Genomic DNA, 27,174 nt, shown 5'->3' with positions numbered 1-27,174 from the left:
GCAATTAACATTCACACCAGACAAGTGCCAGGCAATGACCATCTCCAACAAGAGAGAATCTAACCATCTCCAGTTGACATTTAAGGATATTACCATTGCAGAATTCCCCCAGCATCAGCATTCTAGAGGCATTGCCATAGACTGGAAACTTAACAGGACCAGCTACATAACTACTATGCCTGCAAGGATAGGTCAGAGGCTGGGCATTTTGCAGTGAATAACTCACTTCCTGGTTTCCCAAAGCCTTTCCACCATCTACAAGACACAAGTCAGGAGTGTGATTAACTATTCTCCAGTTGATTGACTGAGCACAGCTTCAACAAAACTCAAGAAGGTCGACCCAGGACAAAGCAGCCCACTTGATTGCCACCCTATCCACCACCTTAAACATTCACTCCCTCCATCACCGGTACACAGTAGCAGCAGTGTGTACTACCTACACGATGCACTGCAGCAACTCACCAAGGCTTCTTCAACAGCACCTTCCAAACCCCTGCAACCACTTCCCCCTAGAGAAACAGGGGCCACAAGCACATGGGAATACCATCACCTGAAAGTTCCCCTCCAAGACACACACCATCTTGACTTGGAAATATATTACCATTCCTTCATCGTCACGGGATCAAAATCCTGGAATTCTCTACCTAACAGCACTGTGGGTGTACCTGCACCACATGTAATGCAGCGATTCACCACCACCTTCTCAAGGGCAGTTAGGAATGGGCAATAAATGCTGGCCTTGCCAGCGATGCCCACATCGCATGAATGAATTAAAAGAAAATTGGCAGCCTGTACTACACAGTGTCCGATTTTCTTTCCATTGAAGTAAATGGGCTGCCGATTTGCTATTGACCATTTTGACCTTCCGCCCATAAACAACTTATATTTAAATCGCACCTTTAACGCCATAAAACGTTCCAAGATGCTCTATAAATATAAAGGTCCCAAGACTAATTGCACCCCCCACAATGTCCTTCTTAAGTTGGGAGAACCAAAACTGCATCATACCAAAGCATGACATAACCCTTTATATTACTGTATTCTTGCAAATGAATGCTCCATGCATTACATCCTACCACTCTTGTTTGCTTTGTGGTACTTTGCAAATGCTCATTTATAGCCTCTGATGCTTTCCTTTGACTTCCCTGCCATTAATGTTGGATTCCTTGGTCTCCAGTTCCAATGATTTGACTTTGGTGCCTTTTTGAGTACAGCTATTGTGTGTGCTTTGCTTGAAACATCTGGTACTACCCCAGTTCTCAGTTAGTTGTTGAAAATATCCACCAGGTCATCACCCAGATCTATGTCATTTCTTTAAGCATCCTGGGAGAAATTAAATCTGGCTCCGGTGTTTATTCTATCTTGAGCTCTTTTAATTTAATGAGAAACATTTATTTGTGACCTGCACAAAAACGAATTGTATTTTAGCCCTGTCCTATCTTTTAGGGAAGAGGCTGATGAAACCTTCTAAAGCATCCGTGCCTTTGTCATCATTTGGAATCCTCTCCAAAACCATACTGCAATGGTCTTATTTGTTTCATAACTGACCATTGGTTCATATCAAAAGCAAAAAAATGTTTTCCCAGTGTTAATGAATGATAATTCTTTATAATTCTTTACTTTATTAAGTGTTACAGATGGTAACACTCTTACTTTGAGCTTTGTAACCCCAAAATCAGATGAGGTAATTTCTAACGTAAGGTGTATAAATTGATTTCATCTTTCAATGCAGAATGAGTATTGTAAATGCAGATTTCAGCAAAATTAGAGGTATTACAAACAGCGATGTTACAGGCGAAGAAAACTATCTTCCACATCATGAGCTTTATGATAATTGATGTGTTGAAATCATGCTAGCACAAGATGTCTCCAGATTCCCAAATTAACTCTTGAAATTTGTGAGCAGCATTTAGGGACTAATTAGACATTAATCTGTTGCATATCCAATGATATTTAGATCTTTAGTGGTGGACTTTGGGAGGTTGTCTTGTACCTTACTGCAATTGTTATCTGGTTCCATATACTGGAGAGTTTGCACAACTGTACTGAACAGCTTCAGTTCTTTTACAGTTTACCAAAGAATCCATTTATAGATACAATTCTCTTTCTGAAAAGATGAATCTCCAAGACACAAAACAGTAATATATTTTATTGTCTATAGTAAAACAATCCAGAGTGTGCATATACTTTTGTCTAATCGCCGCAGAGGCCTAAAATCAGCAGTCATAAGATTACTTGGAGATAAATCTCTTCCCAGTTCTCCAGTTCTGAAATTCAAGAAGATGGTACAGTATATAGGAGTAATCCTAACGACCAATGGAGACTCTTTGATCAATAAAATCATATACAGATGTTGCATGGACCCCTTCCTGAATATTCAAAGGAACCACAAATCCCTTGATGACACATCCAGTCTTGGAAAAAAATTTGAAACTGTATTCATTGACTGTGGAGCATTAACAGGTCTATCAGCATCTGTAAAGAGAAGAAACAGATTAATGTTTCAATGTTTAGTTCCATCATCCGAATTAAAAAGTAGAAGAAAATAGATCTGAAGAAAACAAAAAGAGGAGAAAGAGCTATAAGTCCAAAAAAGCATTTTCCGAAAAGATGAAAATGGGTGAAAACTGTTGGATGATGTATGAGGATTATCTCAAAGGAGCAATGAAAAGGCATGTGTACTAAAAAGGCATGGCTGAGCAAGGCAGTGAAAGACATGGGAAGGAAAACTACAAATGCAGGAAATCTGAGATGAAAAGAGAAAATGCTGACAACACACAGCAAGCTGGCAGCATGCAAAAAGAGAAGAAACTGACCAAGAGCCCCATACCTCCTCCATTAGAACTCTGTTCTGACAAAGGGTTTATATCCATAATACCAGTTCACCTCCCCCTTCAAGATACCAGTAGACCCTGTATACCCACAGCACCTTCCACCAAAAAAATAAAATAGGACCCCTGAGGCCTGAAATTATTCAAGTCAATGTTAAAATCGGAGGAGTGCAGGGTTCTGATACTGTTCCTGAAGATAGTGATTAACTTGGTCAGAACAGAGTTGGAAGCCAAAGACAAAGCAATCTGAGTGGGAACAGGAGGGGAGGTTGAAGTGGTGATCCACAGAGAGGTCACTTATAGACAGAATGGAGATATTCAGCAAAGTGGTTATCATTCCATGTGCATTTTGTCTCCCGATTGAGAAGAGAGCAGACTGTGAGTGACTGTTACAGTTTATAAGATTGGAGGGAGCGCACCTGAAGTTCATGTTTCAACTGGAAAGAAAATTTAAGGCTTTAGACAACAATGTGGTTCAGTGAATGTGCAGTTAGTATACTTATTTCTGCTGCATGGAAAGGTGCCAGGAACGCTAGCTGGAAGTCAGGATGGGGAAATTGTATCCCTGTGGGAAAGTTCCCTCCAGGAAGCAGAGACGGAAAGGGAAGATATGTTAGTGGTGGGATAAAGATGGTTGAAAGTGAACTGCAGTTGAAAAGCTAGTGGGGTGGAAGGTGAGGTTAAGGGGATCCTATCACTCTTATCAAAAGAGGGAGACGAGGTGAGAACAGAGCACAGCAGATGGGGCAATAGTCAACGACCTTGCCAGCTACGGCTGAAAGAAATGGTCAGTTGACAAAAAAAAGTATTAATTCAGAAATCCAACCACAAAAAGTGGAATCTTCAGAGCAAGTATGATAGGGACTGTGAAACTGAGAGAAAGGGAGGAGCCTTACAGGATAAGAGTGTGAAGTATGAGCGTAGGTAATTGCCATTGGATGTATTAAGTGTTTATGAAAAGCCTATCACCAGAAATGGAAAGTGAAAACTACAGGAGCTGAAAAGAAGAGATGAGATTGGGAAGGTGCCCATAAAGGTGAGTGAAGGGTAGAGGCTGGAAGCATATAAAATTTCCAAGGGCATTTTCAGGGCAACAGCATTAAGCAGCACCAACACAGTAAGAATGGAGAGGGCCCTGAGTAGGATTAGAACATATGAATTAGGAGCGAGTAGGCCACTCAACCTTTCAAGCCTGCTCCGCCATTCAATAAGTTCATGGCTGAACTGATTACTCCACATTTCCGCCAACCCATGATAACCTTCCACTCCCTTGCTTATCAAGAATCTATCTACCTCTGCCTTAAAAATATTCAAAGACTCTGTTTCCACTGCTTTTTGAGGATGAGAATTCCAAAGACTCACGACCTTCTGAGAGAAATAATTTCTCCTCATCTCTGTCTTAAATGGGCGACCCCTTATTTTTAAACAGTGACTCCTCGTTCGAGATTCTCCCACAAAGGGAAACATCCTTTCCATGTCCACCCTGTCAAGAACGCTCAGGATCTTATATGATTCAATTAAATTGCCTCATACTCTTCTAAATTCCAGTGGATACATGTTTAGCCTGTCCAACCTTTCCTCATAAGACAACTTACCCATTCCAGGTATTAGTCCAGTAAACCTTCTCTGAACTGCCTCCAATGCATTTACATCCTTCCTTAAATAAGGAGACCAGTACTGTACACAGTATTCCAGATGTGGTCTCACCAATGCCCTGTGTAGCTGAAGCATAACCTCCCTACTTTTGCATTCAATTCTCCTCGCGATAAACAATAACATTCTATTAGCTTTCCTAATTACTTGTTGTACCTGCCTACTAACCTTTTGCGATTCATGCACTAGGACACCCAGATCCCTCTGCATCTCAGAGCTCTGCAATCTCTCACCATTTAGATAATATGCTTTATTTTATTCTTCCTGCCAAAGGGACAATTGCACACTTTTCCACATTTTACTCCATTTGCCAGATCTTTGCCCACTCACTTAACCTATCTATATCCCTTTGTAGCCTCCTTATGTCCTCTTCACAAGTTACTTTCCTACCTATCTTTGTGTCATCAGCAAATTTAGCAACCATGCCTTCGGTTCCTTCTTCTAAGTCATTTATATAAATTGGTCTGATTGCTATGCATAACAAATTTGAAAACGTATTCCATATGAACATGTTACTGACTGCTAGACCTGACACCCTGAATTATTCTTTCCCTTCCCCGTGGATTATCTACTTTTCTAATTCTGTTGATGGTCATTGCTAACAAATATGAATATTTAGCACTGGTCTGCTTTACACCAGTTAAAATTTCCTGCTATAAACAGAAAGAAAATGTCAGAGACAGAAGTGAAGTGTTTAATGGACAGAGTAACTTATTCATGTTGTGGTGTAGATTAAGGGATTCAACACTTTGGAATTTAAAAGATGAAGTGATGATGGGGAAATTTTACCTCAGGTTGGGGTTAGATGCAGTTAAAATGGAGCAGGGGACTTAGACTGGTGGCTTCCTTGTCAGGCTGAACACATTGAGAACGGAATCTATGGCCAGAAGAGATTTTTAAAAATAATTATTTTTAGTTTTCTTGAGAGGCAGGAGGAACAGGAGCAAGATTTTAATCCTCTGTTTCAACCTGATGGTATGATGGAGGTTGGGAATTCCCATTGTGCGGCGACAAATCTTTAACCAAGTCACTCTGTAAAGATTATTCTCATGGTGCATGTTGCAGCTTGAACCACCTGGAATAAGTGGCAAGTTTGTAATTCAGGCTCAGGTCCTCTTTAAAGGGGAATGTAAATCTAAAGAATACTTTTTCTTCAGAGTAGTCACCTGTTTTATATGATAAATAACTTACTGATATCTAGATTGATTTTGTTTAATAAATATTAATTTTTAATAGCCTACCTGCAAAGGTTCACGTATCATATCGTCAATGCGCAGTGTTCCAGCACATTCTAACAGGGCTTTGGCAGTAGAAACTATGATATCAGATTGCTCTGAAAGATGTCCAGAGCCATAATACTGGCTGGGTGCTATCATCCTCAGGTTTCACAGTTCCCAGAGCTCTCAGACGTCAGCCATGATCTTATTGAATGGAAGAGCAGGGTCAAGGGGCCAAATGACCTACTCCTGCTCCTATTTCTTATGTTCTATCTGGCTTCATGCCCACAGTTCTTGATAATGGAGACATTCTGGGATGCATGGAAGCACTTCCCCATGGAATGGATTAAAGGAGGGAGATGCAACCTCGTGCACCTCCTGGCAAATATGAAAGTTGATTTTGTCAACAAAAGTCAATTAAGATTAGTATAAGCAAGTGATTTTCACTGTAGAACGGGCAAGAACTTGATTTTCCATTTTAACGGGAAAGGTATAAAAATATTTTCCAGCACTGATGTGGATTTGTATTCATGAGTTTCTGAGATTAGCGTTTTAGCATCTGTGCTGTCAAATGTCCTTATGGATAAGACTGGTTGAAGTAGCTTAATTAGGCTTTATTGGTGTTGTTGAGGGTTTCATTTATTTATGTTTCTTGCCAAATCCCTGACAGTCAGATCTTTTACAGTGTGACAGAAATTCAAAAAATCAAAAGCAAAGCTTTAAGTAGACTTTGCACTAATTGATTTTTAACTTAGTGACATTTGCAGCTATGCATCTCTTTTGCTTCTCTGACTGCTTCCTGAGTGATGTTCACAAGCTTCTTACTTAATATAAATTTTCTGTTGGGGTGAAACAGTAATTACTTAGTTATTTAGTAGTTACAACAAAGGACATCTTTGCCTAGTAAGTTAGACATTAGCCTTCACAACCCAAGCTGATGGGACCAAAGTCTCCTCTGCTGACTGCAAGAGTCCAATGTGAAATGAATTTGTGTCATCTCAATCAAGTGGCTGGTGGGTGTGGGCCTGCACTACAATTTGGCCAAAATTGACAGTATAACAAAGACTGCTTTGTAAAGGAACTGGGAAAGAAATGCTCCACTAATGGGTCGGGGTCCACTTCTGAGGGTGAAGCTAATCAATGTTGTTGGAACAGAGTATAATGTTTCTTGCCTATGTTACAGCTGACCTGGGAGTGCTTGTTACTGATGCCAGGTGCCCAATATAGAAAGTTTTTTGTTCCACAGCAGTAAGATAAAGAAACCCTGTGACTACTGCCAAACCCAGGGAAATGACTTATCCTTGGGCCAGTCCATTTCCAAGGTTTTGAGCTCACATGCTATGGTATGGGTACAGATGCTTAGGCTCCATTATGGGTGCCTTTGTAGGGGGGATAGGAGGTGGTTGAGGTGGGTGTTCATAGTGACCAGGAAACCCATATGTACAGGTTTTCTGGATACCTTGTCAGATTTAATGGATCTCTTTTATAGTTAGTCATTTAGTAGTACAGAACTTGAGTATTGCTGAAAATAGAGACATGCGGTGACCAGATGTGTAGATGAGGGTAAAGCAGTTGGTGTAGTCTACATGGACTTCAGTAAGGCTTTTGATAAGGTCACGCATGGGAGATTGGTTAAGAAGGTAAGAGCCCATGGGATCCAGGGCAATTTGGAAATTTGGATCCAAAATTGGCTTAGTGGCAGGAGGCAGAGGATGATGGTCGAGGGTTGTTTTTGCGAGTGGAAGCCTGTGACCAATGGTGTACCACAGGCTTCCCTTGCTGTTTGTAGTGTACATTAATGATTTAGATGTGAATACAGGAGGTATGATCAGTAAGTTCGCAGATGACATGAAAATTGGTGGTGTCGTAAATAGTGAGGAGGATAGCCTTAGATTACAGGACGATATAGATGGGCTGATAAGATGGGCGCAGCTGTGGCAAATGGAATTTAATCCTGAGAAGTGTGAGGTGATGCATTTTGGGAGGACTAACAAGGCAAGGGAATATACAATGGATGGTAAGACCCTAGGAAGTACAGAGGGTCAGAGGGGCCTTGGTGTACTTGTCCATAGATCACTGAAGGCAGCAACACAGGTAGATAAGGTGGTTAGGAAGGCATATGGGATACTTGCTTTTATTAGCCGAGTCAGAGAATATAAGAGCAAGGAGGTTATGATGGAGTTGTGTAAAACGCTAGTTAGGCTACAGCTGGAGTACTGTGTACAGTTCTGGGCACCACACTATAGTGCGGATGTGATTGCACTGGAGAGGGTGCAGAGGGGATTCACCAGGATGTTGCCTGGGCTGGAGCATTTCATCTATGAAGAGAGACTGAAAAGGCTATGGTTGTTTTCCTTAGAGCAGAGAAGGCTGATGGGCGATATGATTGAGGTATACAAAATTATGAGGGGCATTGATAGGTTAGATAGGAAGAAACTTTTTCCCTTAGCGGAGGGGTCAATAATCAGGGGGCATAGATTTAAGGTAAGGGCAGGAGGTTTAGAGGGGATTTGAGGAAACATTTTTTCACCCAGAGGGTGGTTGGAATCTGGAACGCATTGCCTGAAGGGGTGGTAGAGGCAGGAACCCTCACAGCATTTAAGAAGTATTTAGATGAGCACTTGAAATGCCATAGCATATAAGGCTATGGGCCAAGTGCTGGAAAATGGGATTAGAATAGTGCTTGATGGCCGGCACAGACACGATGGGCCGAAGGGCCTGTTTCTGTGCTGTATAACTCTATGACTCTATGTTGTCGAAGCTTTTCGTCTTGCACTCATCATGACAGCGCAAGAATAACCAGTGTAAGGGAAAACCACAACTTATACTGCATGAGGAGAGAGTGCTGAATGGTTGGCAAGTGAACTCTGATTGGTACAGGCGTTTCCATGGCGAATGCACCAGTTTACGGTGACTGACATTTAACTGCCAAGCTTTGTTTAAAATTTAAACCAGGCAGCTTGACTCTCGTCAAGGCATTGCCCTGAGGAATGAACCAACGAATGGCTGTCACTTATTTTGTTCAGCTGAAACAGGCGAAATGTTTGTACTTTTTCTTTCTGTCTGCAAAGACCAGGGCCTTGTGTATTAATATATGTAGCTTCCAGTATGTACAGGTGTGCCACACTGCGAGCCCTACTGACAATCTTAAATTGGTCGTCAGCGTAATTCTTAGCACTCTATGGATTATTTAGCAAATGTTGTCCAATCGCGGAATCATGTCTAATGTTGGACACTGTGTTTTGATTTTTGCAAGCACGGGTTGGTTGGATACGACCCATACCTTGCCCGTTGCGAACAGCAGAAGGGACATGTTGATACAATCCGCCTGTCTTTGGGACGTACGGCCTATATACCTAGCATCACACTGGCATTGAAATTCATATATCACATTACTCATTTGTATGATAGGCAGGATATTTAGTTTAGTTTAGAGATACAGCACTGAAACAGGCCCTTCGGCCCACCGAGTCTGTGCCGACCATCAACCACCCATTTATACACTAATCCTACACTAATTCCATATTCCTACCACATCCCCACCCTATCCCTATCACCTACCTATACTAGGGACAATTTATAATGGCCAATTTACCTATCAACCCGCAAGTCTTTGGCATGTGGGAGGAAACCGGAGCACCCGGAGAAAACCCACGCAGACACAGGGAGAACTTGCAAACTCCACACAGACAGTACCCAGAATTGAACCTGGGTCGCTGGAGCTGTGAGGCTGCGGTGCTAACCACTGCGCCACTGTGTATTTTTGACTTGACGGCAGCATCCTGTTAGTGGTGAACACCACACGTGTTGCTACTGCATAGTCGCAGCGTGAAACAGCTAGCTTTACCCGTTGCTCAAATTTTGGGATACATTATGCTCCAGAGTAATTTGAGGTAGACTGGGCACTTTTCAGAGCCGAAAAAGACGGCCTTAGGCCCATTCATAGGTTTGCGCGACATACAGGAAGAAATGATCTGAAATAGGACGAATCAGAGACATCCTGCGTGACAATGGCTACCCAATGCCGTACCCAACCAGCGGAGGCGGGATAGTGGCGGGAACATCCCCGCCACAATCCCACCCAATTTTATGCTCTCCCTGCCTCCAAAGCCACCCTCCAAAAGCATAAAATTCCATCTATAGAGTCATTTACGGCTTAGAAGAAGGCCATTCGTGCCATCGAGTCTGTGCTGGCTCTCCAGGAGCAATCCAGTCAGTCCCACTCCGTCGCTCAATCCCTGCAGCCCTGCAAGTTTATTTCCTTCAAGTGCCCATCCAATTTCCTTTTGATTGCTTCAGCTTCCACCACCCTCCTGGGCAGCGATTTCCAGATCATTGCCACTCGCTGCGTAAAAAGTTCTTCCTCACATTCCCCCTGCATTGCATCTCTTGCCCACAACCTTCAATCTGTGGCCCCCAGTCCTTGTACTGTTCGTTAATGGGAACAGTTTTTCCTTGTCCAATTTATCTAAGCCTGTCATAATCTTGTACACCTCTACCAAATCTCCTGTCAATCTCCTTTGCTCCAAGGAGAACAATCCCAGCTTTGTAACTAAAATCCCTCATCCCTGGAACCATTCTGGTAAATCTCCTCTGCAACTTCTCAAAGACCCTCATATCTTTCCTAAAGTGTGGCGAGCAAAACTGAGCACAATACTCTAGTTGTGGCCTAACCAGAGTTTTATAAAGGATCAGTATAACTTCCCTGCTTTTGTACTCTATGCTTCTATTTATGAAGCCCAAGATCACATAAGCTTTACCAACCACTCTCTCAGTATGTCCTGCCACCTTCCAAGATCAATGCACATGCTCCCCCAGGTCCCCCTGTTCCTGCACACTCTTTAGAACTGTTACATTAAATCTGTATTGCGTCACTGTATCCCTTCTGGCAAAACACATCACCTTACACTTGTCTGCTAGCGGAGGATTGGCAGTAATCCACCTGACAGTAACAGAAAGCTCTTTGGAACCCAATTTTGGAAGGATCAGACTGAATAGTACTTACTATCTTGTTTCACAGATAAAGTTGTCAAAGGGCTGCTAGACCCTGTAGAGCTGTGCTGCTGAGTCATGTTATCTGAAAGTAATGACGTCAAGGCCTAGAAATACAATGGTGCACATCAATTTTACAGGCGCAAGACTGGAGCCTAAACATTCAATATGGAAATGTCTGAAATAGGCGTTGGGTCATATGCATATGCAAAATTGGGCTGTTCTGAACACAGACAACACTGGACCCCCTTTGTTGGGCACCCCCCCACTGACAGGGATACAGTGGCCCAAGACTGAATTATTAATCACCTGTGAGCTGCCTGAGAATGCTCAAAAGGCAAGTGCAGCTAGCCTGTCTCATGTGAATGAGGTCTGAAGTCCAATATTGGGTGTGCTTCAGGCATAACATACAAGGACTGTTCCCTGAACCTAGTTCATACTGGCCAATGTATTTTATGAAATTTAATATAACTTTCCTAACTTTTAATAAACCTGTTGGGGAAAGATTTTCACAATTCACTTTTCTGGTGAACCTTGCCTTTGGTACTTGTCTGATTTTCTACAAATAATGAACAGAGAATATCTTCCCTCTTGTAACATTCTGCTTTACTAACAAATGCCACAGATCAAATTCAATATTTTTTAATCAAAGTCAGAAATGGCTAACAGTTGTTAAAACATTGTTACTAGCAGCTGTTTTGGGACAGAAAGCTTTTTAGCTGTGTTTTGCTTGATTTGGCATTGGCCAGTGGTTCTGACTGTCTCAGTATTTCGTTTGTAATCCTGGGAATCAATTTAAGCAGTTCCAGTTCAGTCCATTTATTTCCCCACCCTCTTTTATAGTCAGTTTCTAGTCGAATGTAGACAGATTTTCAATTTGAGATGTAGTACATAAAGTAACAGTAGTCTTTCCCTTTGAGTCTACTCTACTTTTGAGAAGGGCAAGAAGAGACCAAAAAATTCTGAGTAACAGTAACTTCAATTGCCATGCATATCACAAACCTACCTACTGACAGTTTCAGGATCTTTACACCATTGACATCAAATTTTCAGGAATTTAATTTTACATTAAATAGTTTACTTTTATGAAGATCTATTTGGATAGCTCAACCATCTTTTTATTGCCATTTTTCATAATATATTTCTGATGAATAGGGTTCGGGGTACAATATCCTTCAACTTCTTGGGCTCCCTTGGCCTGAAAACTAGTGATGAGAACAATATGATGAAATGGAAAGGGAGCCAACAATGAAATGGTGTAATATGTTCCATTGACTTGGCTTCCTCTTTCTTGGGGAAGGGCGCTTATTGATAACTGTTTCATTTCTTTTCTTTTGTTTATAAATATTGAACTGTCTCTGCTGTAGAATTGTTGGGTATAATCATAAATACAAATTCAATTTTAGATTTTATCTGTTTCCCTTTTTGTTTTTAATCAAAATTGTTGCTACAGAGGCAGATAAATCCCCTGTTTGCTAATGAAATGTTCCCATCCCTCTACATAGTATGCAAGATGAATGTCCACAGACGCTGTGAGACCAACGTGGCACCAAACTGTGGAGTCGATGCTAGAGGGATAGCTAAAGTGCTAGCAGATCTCGGTGTCACTCCAGATAAGATCACCAACAGTGGACAAAGGAAGAAAAAGGTAGAGTATTAAAAGTGTGAATGAGCAGCTGAATGTGTGACTGAATGAGATATAACGCGCTCTCACACTACAATGCTCTGCTTCCCACAGTCTGACTGAGATCATATATGCCTGAAACATCAAAACCAATGATAGGCTACATACTGGTTGTGGGTTCTCTCCAAGACAGAGCTGTTTGCACACAGATATATGTATATAAATATATGTGCACATGTTTGGCCTCTCTCTAAATTGTTCTCTACATAACTACATGGGAGATGGCAGGATCCCCAAAGACACATTGAACAGCGAGCTAGCCACTGGTATCAGACCCATCAGCTGTCCATGTCTCCGCTTTAAAGACGTCTGCAAACGCGACATGAAATCCTGTGACATTGATCACAAGTCGTGGGAGTCAGTTGCCAGCGTTCGCCAGAACTGGCGGACAGCCATAAAGGCGGGGCTAAAGTGTGGCGAGTCGAAGAGACTTGGCAGTTGGCAGGAAAAAAGACAGAGGCGCAAGGGGAGAGCCAACTGTGTAACAGCCCCGACAATCAAATTTTTCTGCAGCACCTGTGGAAGAGCCTGTCACTCTAGAATTGGCTTTTATAGCCACTCCAGGCGCTGCTCCACACACCACTGACCACCTCCAGGCGCTTACTCATTGTCTCTCGAGATAAGGAGGCCAAAGACATAACTACAATAGCTTAATAGTTTTAAAATACTATGGAGTAAGGAACAAAGCCACACAGACCAGGCAAGTTCCAGATATGATCCCTAATCTGTGCTGACTTAGCCGATTTCATCTGGGGTGGCAATATTAGCCTTGACATTGTCCTCAGCGCGTAGATTTAGGGAAGGGAAAGATCACTCAGGGTTTCAATTTTGGATCATTTTATAGTGACTCCTATTGGTAGGTGTGTGTGTGGACATTAGGTAAGGACAGAATTGACTCTTAACTACGATGCCCTGGATGACCAAATGGAGAGGAGAGAAAAAAAACTATGAGCAGAAAAATATACACAAGAATTGTCAGTTAAAATATTGTTCTTTCTCAATGTAAGGCTCTACAAGCATTGCGCAGACGATTATCTTTTATTTCTAAATGCTGGTTAAATGAAAGGTGCAAATGTTTCCTTTTTGATTTCGCTTCACGTGGGATTGCCAAAAGCTTTGTCCTTGGCAGCCTCCATCATCATCATGTTTTATTGGGGGTGTGTTTCTTAATCTTTACATTCTTAATCTGTTGTTTCCACTGCAGTACAAACTGAGGTGAAAGAATTAAACATAAAATGGAGTTGCTGTTCCATTCACTGTTACCACTGCTAGTAGCCTCTCTACCGAAGCTTATAATCAAATAGGAATATGGTATATAATAAGAGCTGTTTGACCCATCCAGCTGTCATCCTTGCCCTGTGTCAGAACTTGATCCAAACGTTTATTTATTCATGATTTTAAAGTATCTCAGAAGAGGAGTCTTTTTATGAACCTGATAGAATTTACAAAAACAAAAAATGTTCTCTCTTTTTCTTGATCTTTGCAGGGCTACTCATTAACCAGGGCTGAGGATTACATGGTGGGGGGGGGGGGGGGGGGGGCGGTGGTTGGTGAGGTGGGGGGTACAGATCTGTTGCTGGATCTCAAGCAGTGCTCCTGTTTAGACAGTGTGAGAGAGCAACTTGGTGGCCACTTCCTCCTCCCACTATGGGGAACTACCTCCTCCAAAGCAATGAATGAACTTTGTGATCTTTAAGTGAGTGTTGGCATTCATGTACTCTCATCTCAGTGCTCTGTGTTGCTGTGTGTTGGTACACCAGAGTATTGTGCCACTGTGTCAATCATATCTTGCTGCATAGGGTCAACTGCTGTGCCCCACTCAACATTTGAACTATTAACCCAAGTGCAAAAGGAAGTCTCTGGTCAATAAAAAAGTTAAAGACCCAATTTCATTGCAAATTATGATCCAATGAATAAAATGGCAGGGCTGCTAGTTTTGCTGTGAGCTCTGGGCTGATGTTCACTGGAGAAAATCAGCATTAAAGCAGGGGGAAAGGGCTTAAGAATGGGTTTGGCGGCCTTACCCCCCTGTTAACCCTGATGATTGGCCTACTGTAACTTTCACAAAGGCCTAATGCTGGGCAGCTGAGGCACCTGCCTGCAGTAAGCATTTTGGCCTCTTTTCTGTGCAAATTAGGGTCCTAATGACGTATATAGAACTGGGTGATAGAATCCTGGACAACCCATCTACTTGTATATATGTTCACCACTCTGAAGAACTCGCGCATCTCCATTTTGGATGCTTACAGCAAATCTGCACCCTCTTCACTTGCTGGCAACCTATTTCAGAGATTGGCAACGCTGCAAAATTACATACCTCCTAGAATCTAACTAGTTTTATGCTTTCATGACTTATGCTTATGTCCCTGGTCCTATCTAACTCAAATGGGCTATCTACTTGGGCAGAGTGTAATCCTTTCAATATTATAAAGACCTCAACTATATTTGCCTTGAAGTCAATACTTTTCCAAAGTAAAAGGCCCCAGCACTGTTTCCCGTTGATAACTGGGTATGAATCTAGTGGCCCTCCTCTAATTGAATGTGCCAGGACTGTTAGTCATTTTTAAACCTGACTTGAAATTATGCTGGAGCTATGGTCTTATGTGGCAACAAACCCAAGTGGTGAAGAGAAGATCTCTCCAGGAGTCTCACATTGCCTCGATCCAGAGTCAGATCTGATTTTGAATTTGGAATTATACTGACTTTTGCATCGCTGCTTTCTATCTTAAAGTAATTGTGTGATGGAGCCATAGAGAGTAATAATTTTCCAGGTTTGATCCTCAGTCTGTGCTAGCATTTCAGTTGGAGAAAAACAACCCATTTTGAGAGCCATGCAAAATAAATAGGCCAAGCAATGAAGAGTGCCCACATTAGAAGGGCAGGGACACCCTAAAGGAAAAAGCTCAATTTTCTTAAGGGCCTCATCTGATTATAGGGAGAACCTACACTAAACATAAAAGCTGGGGCCTTAATGAGCCTTGCTTATTTTCTACATGTAAGTCCTAGCATGCTACCTGATGTCTGATCCTGGAGATATGATCAGTGAGCATCAACGGTAGAATAGGCTACAGGCCTATGCACTCAATAATATGGTGCTCTGATTCAACATTTTACATCACATTATCAGCCTCATCATCTGCTTGTAATACCACAACAGTTGGTTATGTAAGGTCTTTTTATAAATGGTAATAGTGAACTGGAAGGTCTGCAGCTGTCTTCATTGTACAGTTTCACCTTGTGTCAAAACAGCTTTTATAGTGGTAAATCACCAATATAGACAAGGTCCAGTTATACTTTTAAAGCAATACTGTAGATTGTGTTACTGCCACTTTGGCCCCGATTTTATTGCGGTAAGGGATCATTCTGTGCCAGGGGCCTGGACGAGCAACAAGCACGCATGTTAAAGTCCGGAGAGCTTGCAACCCCCAAGCCTCATCTCTGTATCCAAGCCCCGACTTCCACCTGCACCCAGCAGAAAAGCCTGGCTGGCGAGCAGAAACAAAAATTCTGGTGATAGGAGGCGTGTGAGGAATATCAGGGAAAGGGAGTCCCAAGCAAACGTTTTTTTAAAAATTCTTACGTGCATGGGCCTCTCCTTGCCCATGATCTATTTCCCAGTAGGTTTGCCTGGCAGGGAAGCCATCATTGCACCCCTTCCCCGCCCCCCCCCCCGCCCCCACTCAGGCCTCAATTATGTCAACAGAGCCTGATCTGCAAGTTTAAATATGACACCTCTGGCTTGAGGCAAGTGTCCTTGTTGCCTGCAATTTAAAATTGCAGACAGTCACATTGGAGTAGGTAAATCATCTACTCTATTTTAACTCACTCGCACGCCCCGCTACCACCTGCTTTCCGCCAGGCGTGAGTCAGGTGGGAGGGTTCTTGAAATCTGGTCTTCCATTGGGTATTTGGACAGAATCATTAATAAAGCTTTCATGGATGTACCCTGTTTCTTTTCTGAAATTGGTCTGATGGAGGTGATCCTTAGTATATTGCTCTCTTTATTCCAAAACCATTTTGAGAAACTGTTTCACAGTGTGGCATGGGGCTGCTGGTGTGTTAGACAGCGTATCTTTTGTATTCAGGGGTGGATATTACAGCACTGGATCAAAAGACAAATCACTGTAGACACAGAAGCTTCCTTTCGTGTGGTTGCTTAAAAGTTTTTATTTACAATTGTATTCGGGTAGTTGGGCCTGGAGAGGCCAGCACGGTACAGGCATTCACAACCAGAAAATGTGGCAAAGCATTGCCACTACAGAAAGCACCAGTAAAGATCACAATTTTAAGTGGGCCTCAGCACCTCAGAAATAGCAGCATATATTGAGCATTGGCACTGTGCCAGTGGCAACACTGCAAATAAAGAGGGGCGGTGGTTATAGCATTAGCTTTGTTCCTCCAGTACACAAGGAGTTAACTGAGTTAAAAGCCACAGCTTTAAATGATTTTTTTCCTGTTGTTTTGTATGATCGCTATTTTCCCATGGCCTTGAGGCAGAATGTATTTTGGAGCTCCCTAATCCATTCAGTTTGCTCCTTGTCCTGTGTTTTTTTAGTCTATTTTTGCCAATCTTATAACCTTTTGAATGAAGGCCAATTGTCTTTGCTTCTACATTCAGTTAAATAGATGGAAACAAAAACTCCCATCAGCAGCAGCACTTTGTATGATAAATAAATTAATATTAACTATTATTAAAAAGGCATATGCATTTCGGCAGATGGTAGTGTAATCAGTCATAAAGGATGAAAATGGAACAAGGGTCGGATTTGATAAATGTTACCAATAGAAGTTGTTAGGTTACATCCGAAGATAGAGGTTTGTACGCATTTAGTAAAAGTCAGAGCAATTTACATCTCCTCATGTTCAACAAACTTGACTGTGAAGCTCATGCCTGTATAATAGAATTTCACAAGTGAAGGCAGCAACTTACATTTACACAATTCCTTTAACATTAACATAGAAAACATTTCAAAACAAAATCATGTTTCATGCCTTCTTGGCAGATACCCACTTCTTCCCCTTGCTCCCCAGTACTGCTTCCCAGTGTGTGGTCTCTGGTCTCTGAGTTCAGCAATAACTGTTATCCTGAATATGATATCAAAGTAAATTATTCCTTAGTATAAGTAACCTCATGGACGGACCGTCGTTTTCTTTGATGTCTTTACATTGCTCATCCGTAAGCATCTACTGCATTATTAAGAGCTAATCTACCATTACATCACATACATGGGGCTGGTAACGTACATCAGCTGAAAGTCTGACAACAGGGAGAAATTACAGAACAGAAACATAAACACTCGAGCAAATTTGATGAATGTGAGAAGATTCCTTCAATCATTTTATTTGCATATACCATGGATATGGAGTTCAATTTTGTCACTCCCCGTCACTTACCTTACTGACGTGGATCATTCCCGTGGGCCTCCTGTCGCTGAATTTTTTTGTTTCCGCCTGCCAACCAGGCAGTGATTTCTGCGAGGTTTACATGGGGGTCAGGCCTGAATATTCAGGAGAGACTCTTTTCTGAGTTAATCCTGTTAGAATTTGGGCTTGTAACTCTAAACCAGGCCAGGGCAGAAACCCATGTTTTACAGTGAAGGATTTTTCAGTGGAGAGAGGGCTTCAGCACAGCTCCGATTTGTTCCTTCCACAGGGGTTCCTGGGCTGGGCAGGAATTTCTGATGACTGTGTCCTTGGAAAGTCTCAGGGGAACTCTCACAAACTGAGAGTTAGCAAGAGTCCCATTGAGGCACCAGGAAAGGTTTCAAACCCTCAGCATTCAAAGGTTATTGTTCTTAGAGATGATCAATTATCTTAAGCTCAAGACTCAAAAGCTCCGTTGGGAGCTGAAGGAGGAACAGATCTACTTGTTTGCAGGGCCCTTCATGGGTTTCTCTTCTGCCCTCAAAGTGACAGGACGCTGCAGTGATTTTCCAGGCCAATGTAAGACATGGGCCACCCTCTCCAATTTCCCAAATAATCCTGGCCCCACAGTTTGAACATCGGTGACTGGCAGTTCTGCTCTACCAAACCTCCGCTGCATTCCTGGAATGCCATGCCCATTGGGTAGAAATTGGATCTCCTTGCGCTTGGTTTACAGACGTAAAACTGGTGCAACAAGTCACAATTTCAGGGACCAGTGTTGGGTTGGGCCATTTTTCAGGCATCTCTGGTGTTAGGTCCCTTACATATATAAAGAGTGGCCTAATGCTTGTTCTTGGCCCCCTTACAGAGGTTGTTCTATGAGTGGGGAAGACAGCGAGCATCAATAAGAGGTCGCTTTTTTTTTGCAATTCCAGCTCTGAAACCAGGACGAGCAGAAATGGCCCTGACTACACAGTATTGGCAACTGCCTTCACCCCTTCATCAGTTGCCACAACTCCTGTTCCAAGACTTGCCTTCAGGCCACTGCTGGCAAGGCAAGCTGCCCGCCAATTGCACTGGCAGAACCGTTAACTTTAAGTAGATTAGCCTTCTGTTTAGTTTGTATCTGTGTTGAAATGGGATACAAATGAATTGCTCAAATATGCAGCGTTCTTAATTTCAAGAGAGATGACTAATGGCCATTTTCAACCAGGTATGCAAATATGCAAATTTATATACACCTTTTAAAAATTCTGAAATTAAGTAGTAATAACTGTATAAATGAAGAAGTACTTTACGTTGTGAAGAAAAGACTATGGTCAGCCTACTCTTGATTTCGAATTTCAGATTTTGAACAATACAAAGTAATTGGTTAAATATAGAACACAAATGTCCTTGCAAATAAAATCATCCTGCAAATAATTTTGTAGTGACTTAATCAAGTGCAAATCAAATGTACCTGCTTCCTGTCAAGTACAAGTATACCTGTGTTCTAACATGGTGTAAGTAGAATGTTTCTTTTGGTTATTTTTATGTATATAGTGTGCTTTTTTTTTGTTTAGTTGAGCACAGGTCCTGACCCACAGCAACCAATCCTAGGAGCGGCACCACCTGAGGAAGACCGATCGAAATCAGCACCAACATCCCCGTGTGATCAGGGTAAGATCAAGAAATCGCCAAATCGTAAAACTTGCTTCCTTTCTTTATCATTTATGATTCAGAGCTCTCCCCCACCATCTTTTCTACCTGATTGTGGAAACAAAGGGCCAAATACCCTTGTATTGACAGGCAAGTGCCATGGGCCCAGCGTTCATGGTTTAAGGCAGACCAACACGAGTAATGTTTTTGTTTCCTCTCGCTCCCTCTCTGACTCCAGTCGTGTCATTTCAAGATAGTACTCCACACGTGAGGAAAGACTTTGGTTGTCCACGATTTGCAGCAAAATTGTAAATGCAAATCGTAGAAATCTTCCTTCAGTTGCTGACCTGAGAACGGACCGCACTCCTCCAGCTGAGCACTAGGCAGCTGAAGTATTCCTGGAAGTTCATGCTGGAGTCAAATGCTCAGTAGGGGACACAGATTGAAAGTTTTGGGCAAAACATGCGGGGGGAATATGAGGAAGCACTTTGTTACACAGCGTGTAGTAAAGGCTTAGAACTCGCTGCCCACAAGGGTGGTGAAAGCAGAGACGAACAATGACTTACTTGAGAGAAATAGACTAGCAGGGCTACAGGGATCGAGCTGGGGAGTGGAACTGACTGCAGAGCTCTGTGGAGAGCCGGCATGGGCTCGATGGACAGAATGGCCTCCTTTCGTGCTGTAAATGACTCAATGAAGAACTTTTAGAATTCCCAAGGATGTGAACGGTGCTATATAAATGCAAGTTTTTTCTTTTCTCTCAGTTAGAGAGTCGTGTGGATGCGTGGTGTGAGTTGGGGGATGGGAAGAGTGCAAATAAAGGGAGAATAAAGCGTAAAAAGCTGGAATTTGGTGATAACTGAATACTTATTTGTATAAAATAAATGAACACAAGTTAAGTCCTATGTCAAATGTTCATCTTGTTCCCACAGAACTAAAAGAACTTGAAAACAACATTAGAAAAGCTCTTTCATTTGATAATAGAGGTGATGAACACAAAGGAGCAGGAGCAGATAAACAAGTGCTGACTCCTGGTGAAAATGGTGAAAATGGAGAGCTAAAACAGTTCCAGACCAAGCATTATAACTTAGAAGACTTCTCCTTCATTAAAGTATTAGGGAAGGGCAGCTTTGGCAAGGTGAGTGTTCCACAGTATAGAACCAGCAATGGTGTACAGTATCTGTTTCAACATCATACTTAGCAAGGAGATAGTCAACATTCTGAATGTTTATTACCCCACTTGTGTAATTGCCCCAATGTGATTCCTCTCACCAGTATTTCTTTTGAGGTGAAAGCAGCAAAGTCTGTGGGTTGAATTTTAACTGAAAGAACCAGGCGAGTTTGGTCAAATGGGGGTTTGAAATATCAGAAATCTGTTTTCTGACCCAAACCTGTCTCCAACCTGCCCATTTCTGGCTTTAACTAACGCCTACCCCTTGAATCCAGGTGCCTGCCTGAGAAGCCCCATGATTCGGCATCCTCCCCAACAGCCTTTCCCCACGAGGCACCCGACCACCCCCCACCAGGCCCTGATCTCATCAACATGAGGCCTCCAACTTTCCTCCCATGGGATCAGTGGCACCATCTGTTGCCCATCCCTCCAGTCACAGACCTCTCTCCTTTGGTCAACACCCCTCCTGATCAGGCAACTTGCACCCCCACCCCCACCACACTCCAACTGCTAACCCGCGCCCCCCCCCCCCCCCCCCCAACAGTTTCCAGCACATAATTAACTCTTACTGTGGCTGTCAGTGACTGGCACCCCACCTGACTGAAAGCTGTCAATCAAACTGGGCCTCTAGGCATGGAACTGATGAGTGACATCACTATCACACTGTGGAATTTTGGGGGGGAATCACACTTCATTAGTATGGGAAAGCAGAGATCACTCTGTCAGTATGGGAGAACAAATCCTGCTCTGGGTGCTTAGCTGGGATCATAAAAGTAGTTTAAACATTCAGTCCAGCAGTAAGTGAAGCTAGAATATCAGTAGGATCGGTAACCAAATATAAGGTTTGCTGCAGTTCAGTATTACAATGTTATTCCTGTGCTTTATCCATTCTTTTCTGTGTACAACAGGGAAAGTCATCACAGCCAGAGGGGAATGCTTTAGGCACTTGTCCCATTGGGAACACCAGTAATTGCTTTTTGGTTGTGAGGTTAGAGACATACTTTAACCCAGAATAATTATTTTGACATACAATTTAAAAATATAGAATTCTGCATCAGTAATTCAGACCTACGTTACCTCGCATATAAAATATAAAACAAGTATTATATTCTCTGTAAATCAAGAAGCAGAATATATTTAGAATGGTGAGAGACTAGGAAATGTTTGCATTTAGAGGGACCTGGATGTCCTTGTATATGAATCAGAGAAAGTTAACATACAGATACAGCAAGCAGTTAGGAAAGCAAATAGTATGTTAGCTTTTATAACAAAGGGATTGGAGTATAAGAGTAAAGAAGCCTTACTACAATTATACAGAGCACTGGTGAGGTCACACCTGGAATAATGTGTGCAGTTTTGGTCTCCTTGCCTAAGGAAGGACACACATGCCCTAGAGGGAGTACAACAGAGGTTCACTAGGCTAGACCCTTCTGATGAAGGGTCACTGACCTGAATCGTTAACTCTGCTTCTCTCTCCACAGATGCTGCCAGACCTGCTGAGTATTTCCAGAATTTCCTGTTTTTATTTCACTAGACTAGTTCCTGGGATGAGGGCATTGTTCCATGAGGATAGATAAGTAGACTAGGCCTGTATTCCCGGGAGTTTAGAAGAATGGGAGGTGATCTAATTGAAACATATAAAATACTTAAGGGGCTTGACAGGGTGGATGCTGAGAAAATGTTTTCCCTGGCTGGGGAATCTAGAACATAGGTCACAGTTTCAGAATAAGGAGACAGTCATTTGGGACTGAGATGAGAAATTTCTTCACTCAACAGGTTGGGAAGCTTTGAAATTCTTTACCCCAGCAAGCTGTGTTGCTCAGTCGTTGAGTACATTCAAGACAGAGGTCGATATATTTTTGGATACTAAAGGAATTAAGGGATATGAGGATAGTGTGAGAAGGTGGAGTTAAGGTAGAAGATCAGCCATGATTTTGTTAAATGGTGGAACAGGCTTGAAGGGCTAAATGGCCCACTCTTGCTATTATTTCTTAGGTTCTTTTGTTCTTATATAAGATTAGCTTCTCGTAATAAAATCAGAAAATGCTGTAATCACTCAGCAGAGCAGTGAGGAACTGTGGCGAAAAGAGACAAATTAGCATTTCAGGTGTTGACGCTTTGTGAACACTCACTGCAAGGTCCATCTGAATATCGAGCCTGGATGGGCAGATGCCAGCCTTCCTGTGCTGCCTCTTGCTCTTCACCACTCCACCACCCAACCTCCCCAATCATTCCCTTCCCAGGAACTACCAAGGGCTGCTACCAAGGAGACAGCTGGTCCAACCTTCTCCTCGTGGAACCATTGAGCTACCTTTGGATGTCTGATTGGCATTTGCAGCTTGCTGGAAATTTGCTGACGAGGCCCAATTTCACTTGAGCCTTAGGCCTATGGCTTCTGGCACATGTTGCCAGAGAACAACGTGAAATGAATTTCCACCCCACAGAATTCTGTTTATTTTCCATAAATGACACTTGACAGGTTTGCATTGCCCTATGGGGGAAAATAACCTAGCCCAGCAAGAAACGAACAGAATTAGATTGGCTGCCCATTTTACACCCGTGTCTGAAGTTACTATCCAGTGAATTCATTTACCCCTAGGTTTGTGAAATGTGCTATAGTCATCTAGAACAAAAAATCCTTGTTGCATCTGCTTTGATCTTCAATCCAATATTGCATTTTTGAAAATTAGCCATGGGAATGTGAATGGACTGTTGGGGCAAGATTTTCCCGCAGGCTTCAGGACCCCGTTGTCGGGACAAAATGGGGATCTCCAGCCTGCACTTGCCAGCAGCAGGATTGGTGTTGCACTATTCCCAGAGGCGGCCTCCTAATTAGACACCTTCACGCTCGCTGTCCAATTAAGGATGTCAGACAGGCTGTCAATGTGGCCAGCAGCTCTGGAGCCTCAGCAGCGCCTACTTCTCTCGGTGGGGTAGAAAACCTCGAGGCATCTCAACATGGAGGCATCCTTGGAGGTGTATAGCTAAATTAATATGCAGGACGGGGAAGGTGGAAGGCCCCGCTGGAATGGAGGAGAAGCCCTCCGGGGGATTGTTGAGGCCGTGAGGGCAGATGTTCCTTCCTGAGGCCCCAACGTGGGGCATGGAGCCTCTGGCTCCAATGGCCCCTCCCCTTCTCCCAGCCTGCCGCAAGGAGGCCACCTCCATTGAGCTGGCAGCCTCCCCACTTGTGGGGGCCACTGTGCTGCCAGCAAAATGCTGGCAAGCCCAAAAAATCGCCCTAATTGGGGCCTTAAGTATTTAAATTGGCTGCCCACCTCCATGGAGATGGCAGTCGATCTGCATCCCGGCAGTGGATAAATCCCCAGGCAAATGTCCTCGTTGGTGGAAATGCGTCAGGGAGCCGCCCCGTCATGACTGCCCCACTATTTTCCCGGCCCCCCACCTCCCGCCTCCAAACCTGTCTCCGTGGGACCAGGAAAATTCTGTCCTTGGTTTTTGCATCTCTAGATCCACTGCTTGTGGTCGAGTACAAATGTTACTATTTTTATTTATAAATTCTAGGTCATGTTGGCTGAGCTAAAAGGTACAGATGAGGTCTATGCTGTAAAGGTGTTAAAGAAAGATGTTATTCTCCAAGACGATGATGTGGATTGCACAATGACTGAGAAGAGGATACTGGCATTAGCAAGAAAGCACCCCTACCTGACCCAACTCTTCTGCTGCTTCCAGACAAAGGTATGTGTTTCCAGAGCAACACTTCATCCACCACAGTATGTACGGATGGAAATGAACCTATATTCTGAAAAACTCTATGCAGTATGATTGAGGAGTATTTTCAATGTAAAGCCAGGTATTGTGCAATCAATCATAAGAATAACTTGATGGCTCAGTCATCACCATGCCCCTATGGGTACGTGAACCATCCAGATCCTGGGTTTTATCTCATGTATCTGTGCTGAATTAGCTGATTTCAATTAAGGTAGCAGTAGCTCTTAGTGCCCCTGGATTAAGGAGGGAAGAAGTTGTTCCAGGGTTTCTGCTGGTGATCACTAGCTCTATATCCTATATAGGTTGGCATTGGGTGCGGGCAGGGTTGGCCTTGGTTGTGATGCACATGTAGTCTACTAGCCTGCCATGATTTATTGCTCACACATGAATATGGAGAAGGACAATATAGGAGTAGAGATCAGGGAGGGGGATTGTGATATACTTGAACATATTAGCATTGAAAGGGAGGAAATATTAGCTGTTGTAGCGGGTTTAAAAGTGGATAAATCCCCAGGCGAATGAGATGTATCCCAGGCTGTTATGTGAGGCACGGGAGGAGATAGCAGGGGCTCTGACAAAAAATTTCAAATCCTCTCTGGCCACAGGAGAGGTACCAGAGAATTGGGGGGCAGCGAATGTGGTACCATTGTTCAAGAAGGGTAGCAGGGATAAACCAGGTAATTACAGGCCGGTGAGTCTAACATCAGTGGTAGGGAAATTATTGGAAAAAATTCTGAGGGACAGGATTAATCTCCAGATTGGTTAAGAAGTTAAGAGCCCATGGGATCCAGGGCAATTTGGCAAATTGGATCCAAAATTAGCTTAGTGGCAGGAGGCAGAGGATGATGCTTAGGGTTTGTTTTTGCGAGTGGGAGCCTGTGACCAGTGGTGTACCACAGGGATCGATGCTGGGACCCTTGCTGTTTGTAGTGTACATTAATGATTTAGATGTGCATGTAGGAGGTATGGTCAGTAAGTTCGCAGATGACATGAAAATTGGTGGTGTCGTATATAGCGAGGAGGAAAGCCTTACATTACAGGATGATATAGATGGGCTGGTAAGATGGGCGCAGCTGTGGCAAATGGACTTTAATCCTGAGAAGTGTGAGGTGATGCATTTTGGGAGGACTAACAAAGCAAGGGAATATACAATGGATGGTAGGACCCTAGGAAGTACAGAGGGTCAGAGGGACCTTGGTGTACTTGTCCATCGATCACTGAAGGCAGCAGCACATGTAGATAAGGTGGTTAGGAAGGCATATGGGATACTTGCCTTTATTAGCCGAGTCAGAGAATATAAGAGCAGGGAGGTTATGATGGAGCTGTATAAAACACGGGTTAGGCCACAGCTGGAGTACTGTGTACAGTTCTGGTCACCACACTATAGTGCGGATGTGATTGCACTGGAGAGGGTGCAGAGGAGATTCACCAGGATATTGCCTGGGCTGGAGCATTTCAGTTATGAAGAGAGAAAAAGGCTATGGTTGTTTTCCTTAGAGTACAGAAGGCTGAGGGGGGGACATGATTGAGGTATACAAAATTATGAGGGGCATTGATATATTAGATAGAAAGAGACTTTTTCCCTTAGCGGAGGGGTCAATAACCAAAGGGCAAAGATTTAAGGGAAGGGGCAGGAGGTTTAGAGGGGATTTGAGGAAAAATGTTTTGACCCAGAGGGTGGTTGGAATCTGGAATGCACTGCCTGAAGAGGTGGTAGAGGCAGGAACCCTCACAGCATTTAAGAAGTATTTAGATGAGCACTTGAAATGCCAAGGCTACGGACCAAGTGCTGGAAAATGGGATTAGAATAGTTAGGTGCTTGATGGCCGGCACAGACATGATGGGCCGAAGGGCCTGTTTCTGTGCTGTAAAACTCTATGAATAGTGAGCACTTGGACGAAGTACGTGACGGCACCCGTGGAACCAAACCCCGACAAGGAGTTAACGTGTTTAGGAGCCAAGTGAAAGGGAGGAAATTGACAGAAAAACATGAAAACCTGATTGGAGATAATCTGATTTTTAATCTGCTCTCAAACTCCCACTGTTATTGAATTCTAGTAGCTTCAGCTGCTCCTATACAGGTCTACCCAGATACTGATCTATTGCATTCTCACTGGTGTCATTCACTAAGCTTAGTGGAAAATCTCCCAGGTGTCATCTGGAGCTCTGATATGGAACCTCAGAAAATCTCTGATCCACTTGGAGATTTATTTTAATTTTCTTTTAGAATACTAATCATTATATTGAAAGCACATATTCTACAACAATGTTTCCTTCAAAGTAATTTTCAGGCAACACACCCGTAAATATCAGTGCGCTGTTTTATGATAGATGGTCTGGGGTTGCGTGCTGTAGATTGTCCAAGTCTCTGAAGCATATAGCAGTGCAGGGATCACTGCATCACACCATGACCTTAGTCCCACGTTTGAGGTCCTGGTCCTCAAATAGTCTCTTCTTCAGTCAACCGAAGGCAGAGCTGGCATATTGAAGCCAGTGATGGATTTCATCCTCTATGTCTGACTTTGTTGAGAGGAAACTCCCAAGATATGAAAAATGGCCCACGTTTTCCAGGGTCTTGTCGTGGATTATGATTGACGAAGGATGATGTTTTGCTGCGGGAGTGAGCTGGAAGCGGACCTTAGTTTTCTGAATGTTTAAAGTAAGGCCCATCCTCTCATATGCTTCAGTGAATGAGTCAACGATGACCTGGAGCTCAGTCTCTGAGTGAGCACATCCATAAGCTTTGTCCGCGTACTGAAGCTCTCTGACTGAAGTTGGAGTGACCTTTGTTTTGGGGTGGAGGTGACGAAGGTTGGACGAAGGCACTGGAGAAATGCCACCAACACTGTGTCCACAAAATCCTTCACATTCGTTGGCAGGATAGGTGGTCTA

The 27,174-nt window shown here is 43.1% G+C and overlaps 1 protein-coding gene across 6 annotated transcripts in view; it reads left to right on the top strand.

Annotated features, from left to right (window-relative positions):
• prkcea (protein kinase C, epsilon a) overlaps window positions 1–27,174 on the top strand; it is a 640,473-nt gene that overhangs the window by 427,836 nt on the left and 185,463 nt on the right. For all 6 annotated transcript variants that reach the window (XM_068045193.1, XM_068045191.1, XM_068045190.1 and 3 more), the window contains 4 exons: window positions 12,199–12,341; window positions 19,304–19,400; window positions 20,312–20,517; window positions 24,076–24,249. In XM_068045193.1, the coding sequence (XP_067901294.1) occupies window positions 12,199–12,341; window positions 19,304–19,400; window positions 20,312–20,517; window positions 24,076–24,249 (620 nt within the window). The remainder of the gene's footprint in view (window positions 1–12,198; window positions 12,342–19,303; window positions 19,401–20,311; window positions 20,518–24,075; window positions 24,250–27,174) is intronic.

Source organism: Heterodontus francisci, chromosome 13, assembly GCF_036365525.1.
Source record: "Heterodontus francisci isolate sHetFra1 chromosome 13, sHetFra1.hap1, whole genome shotgun sequence".
In the NCBI taxonomy this organism is placed as follows: Eukaryota; Metazoa; Chordata; class Chondrichthyes; order Heterodontiformes; family Heterodontidae; genus Heterodontus; species Heterodontus francisci.
This window is presented reverse-complemented; position numbering and strand designations above follow the sequence as displayed.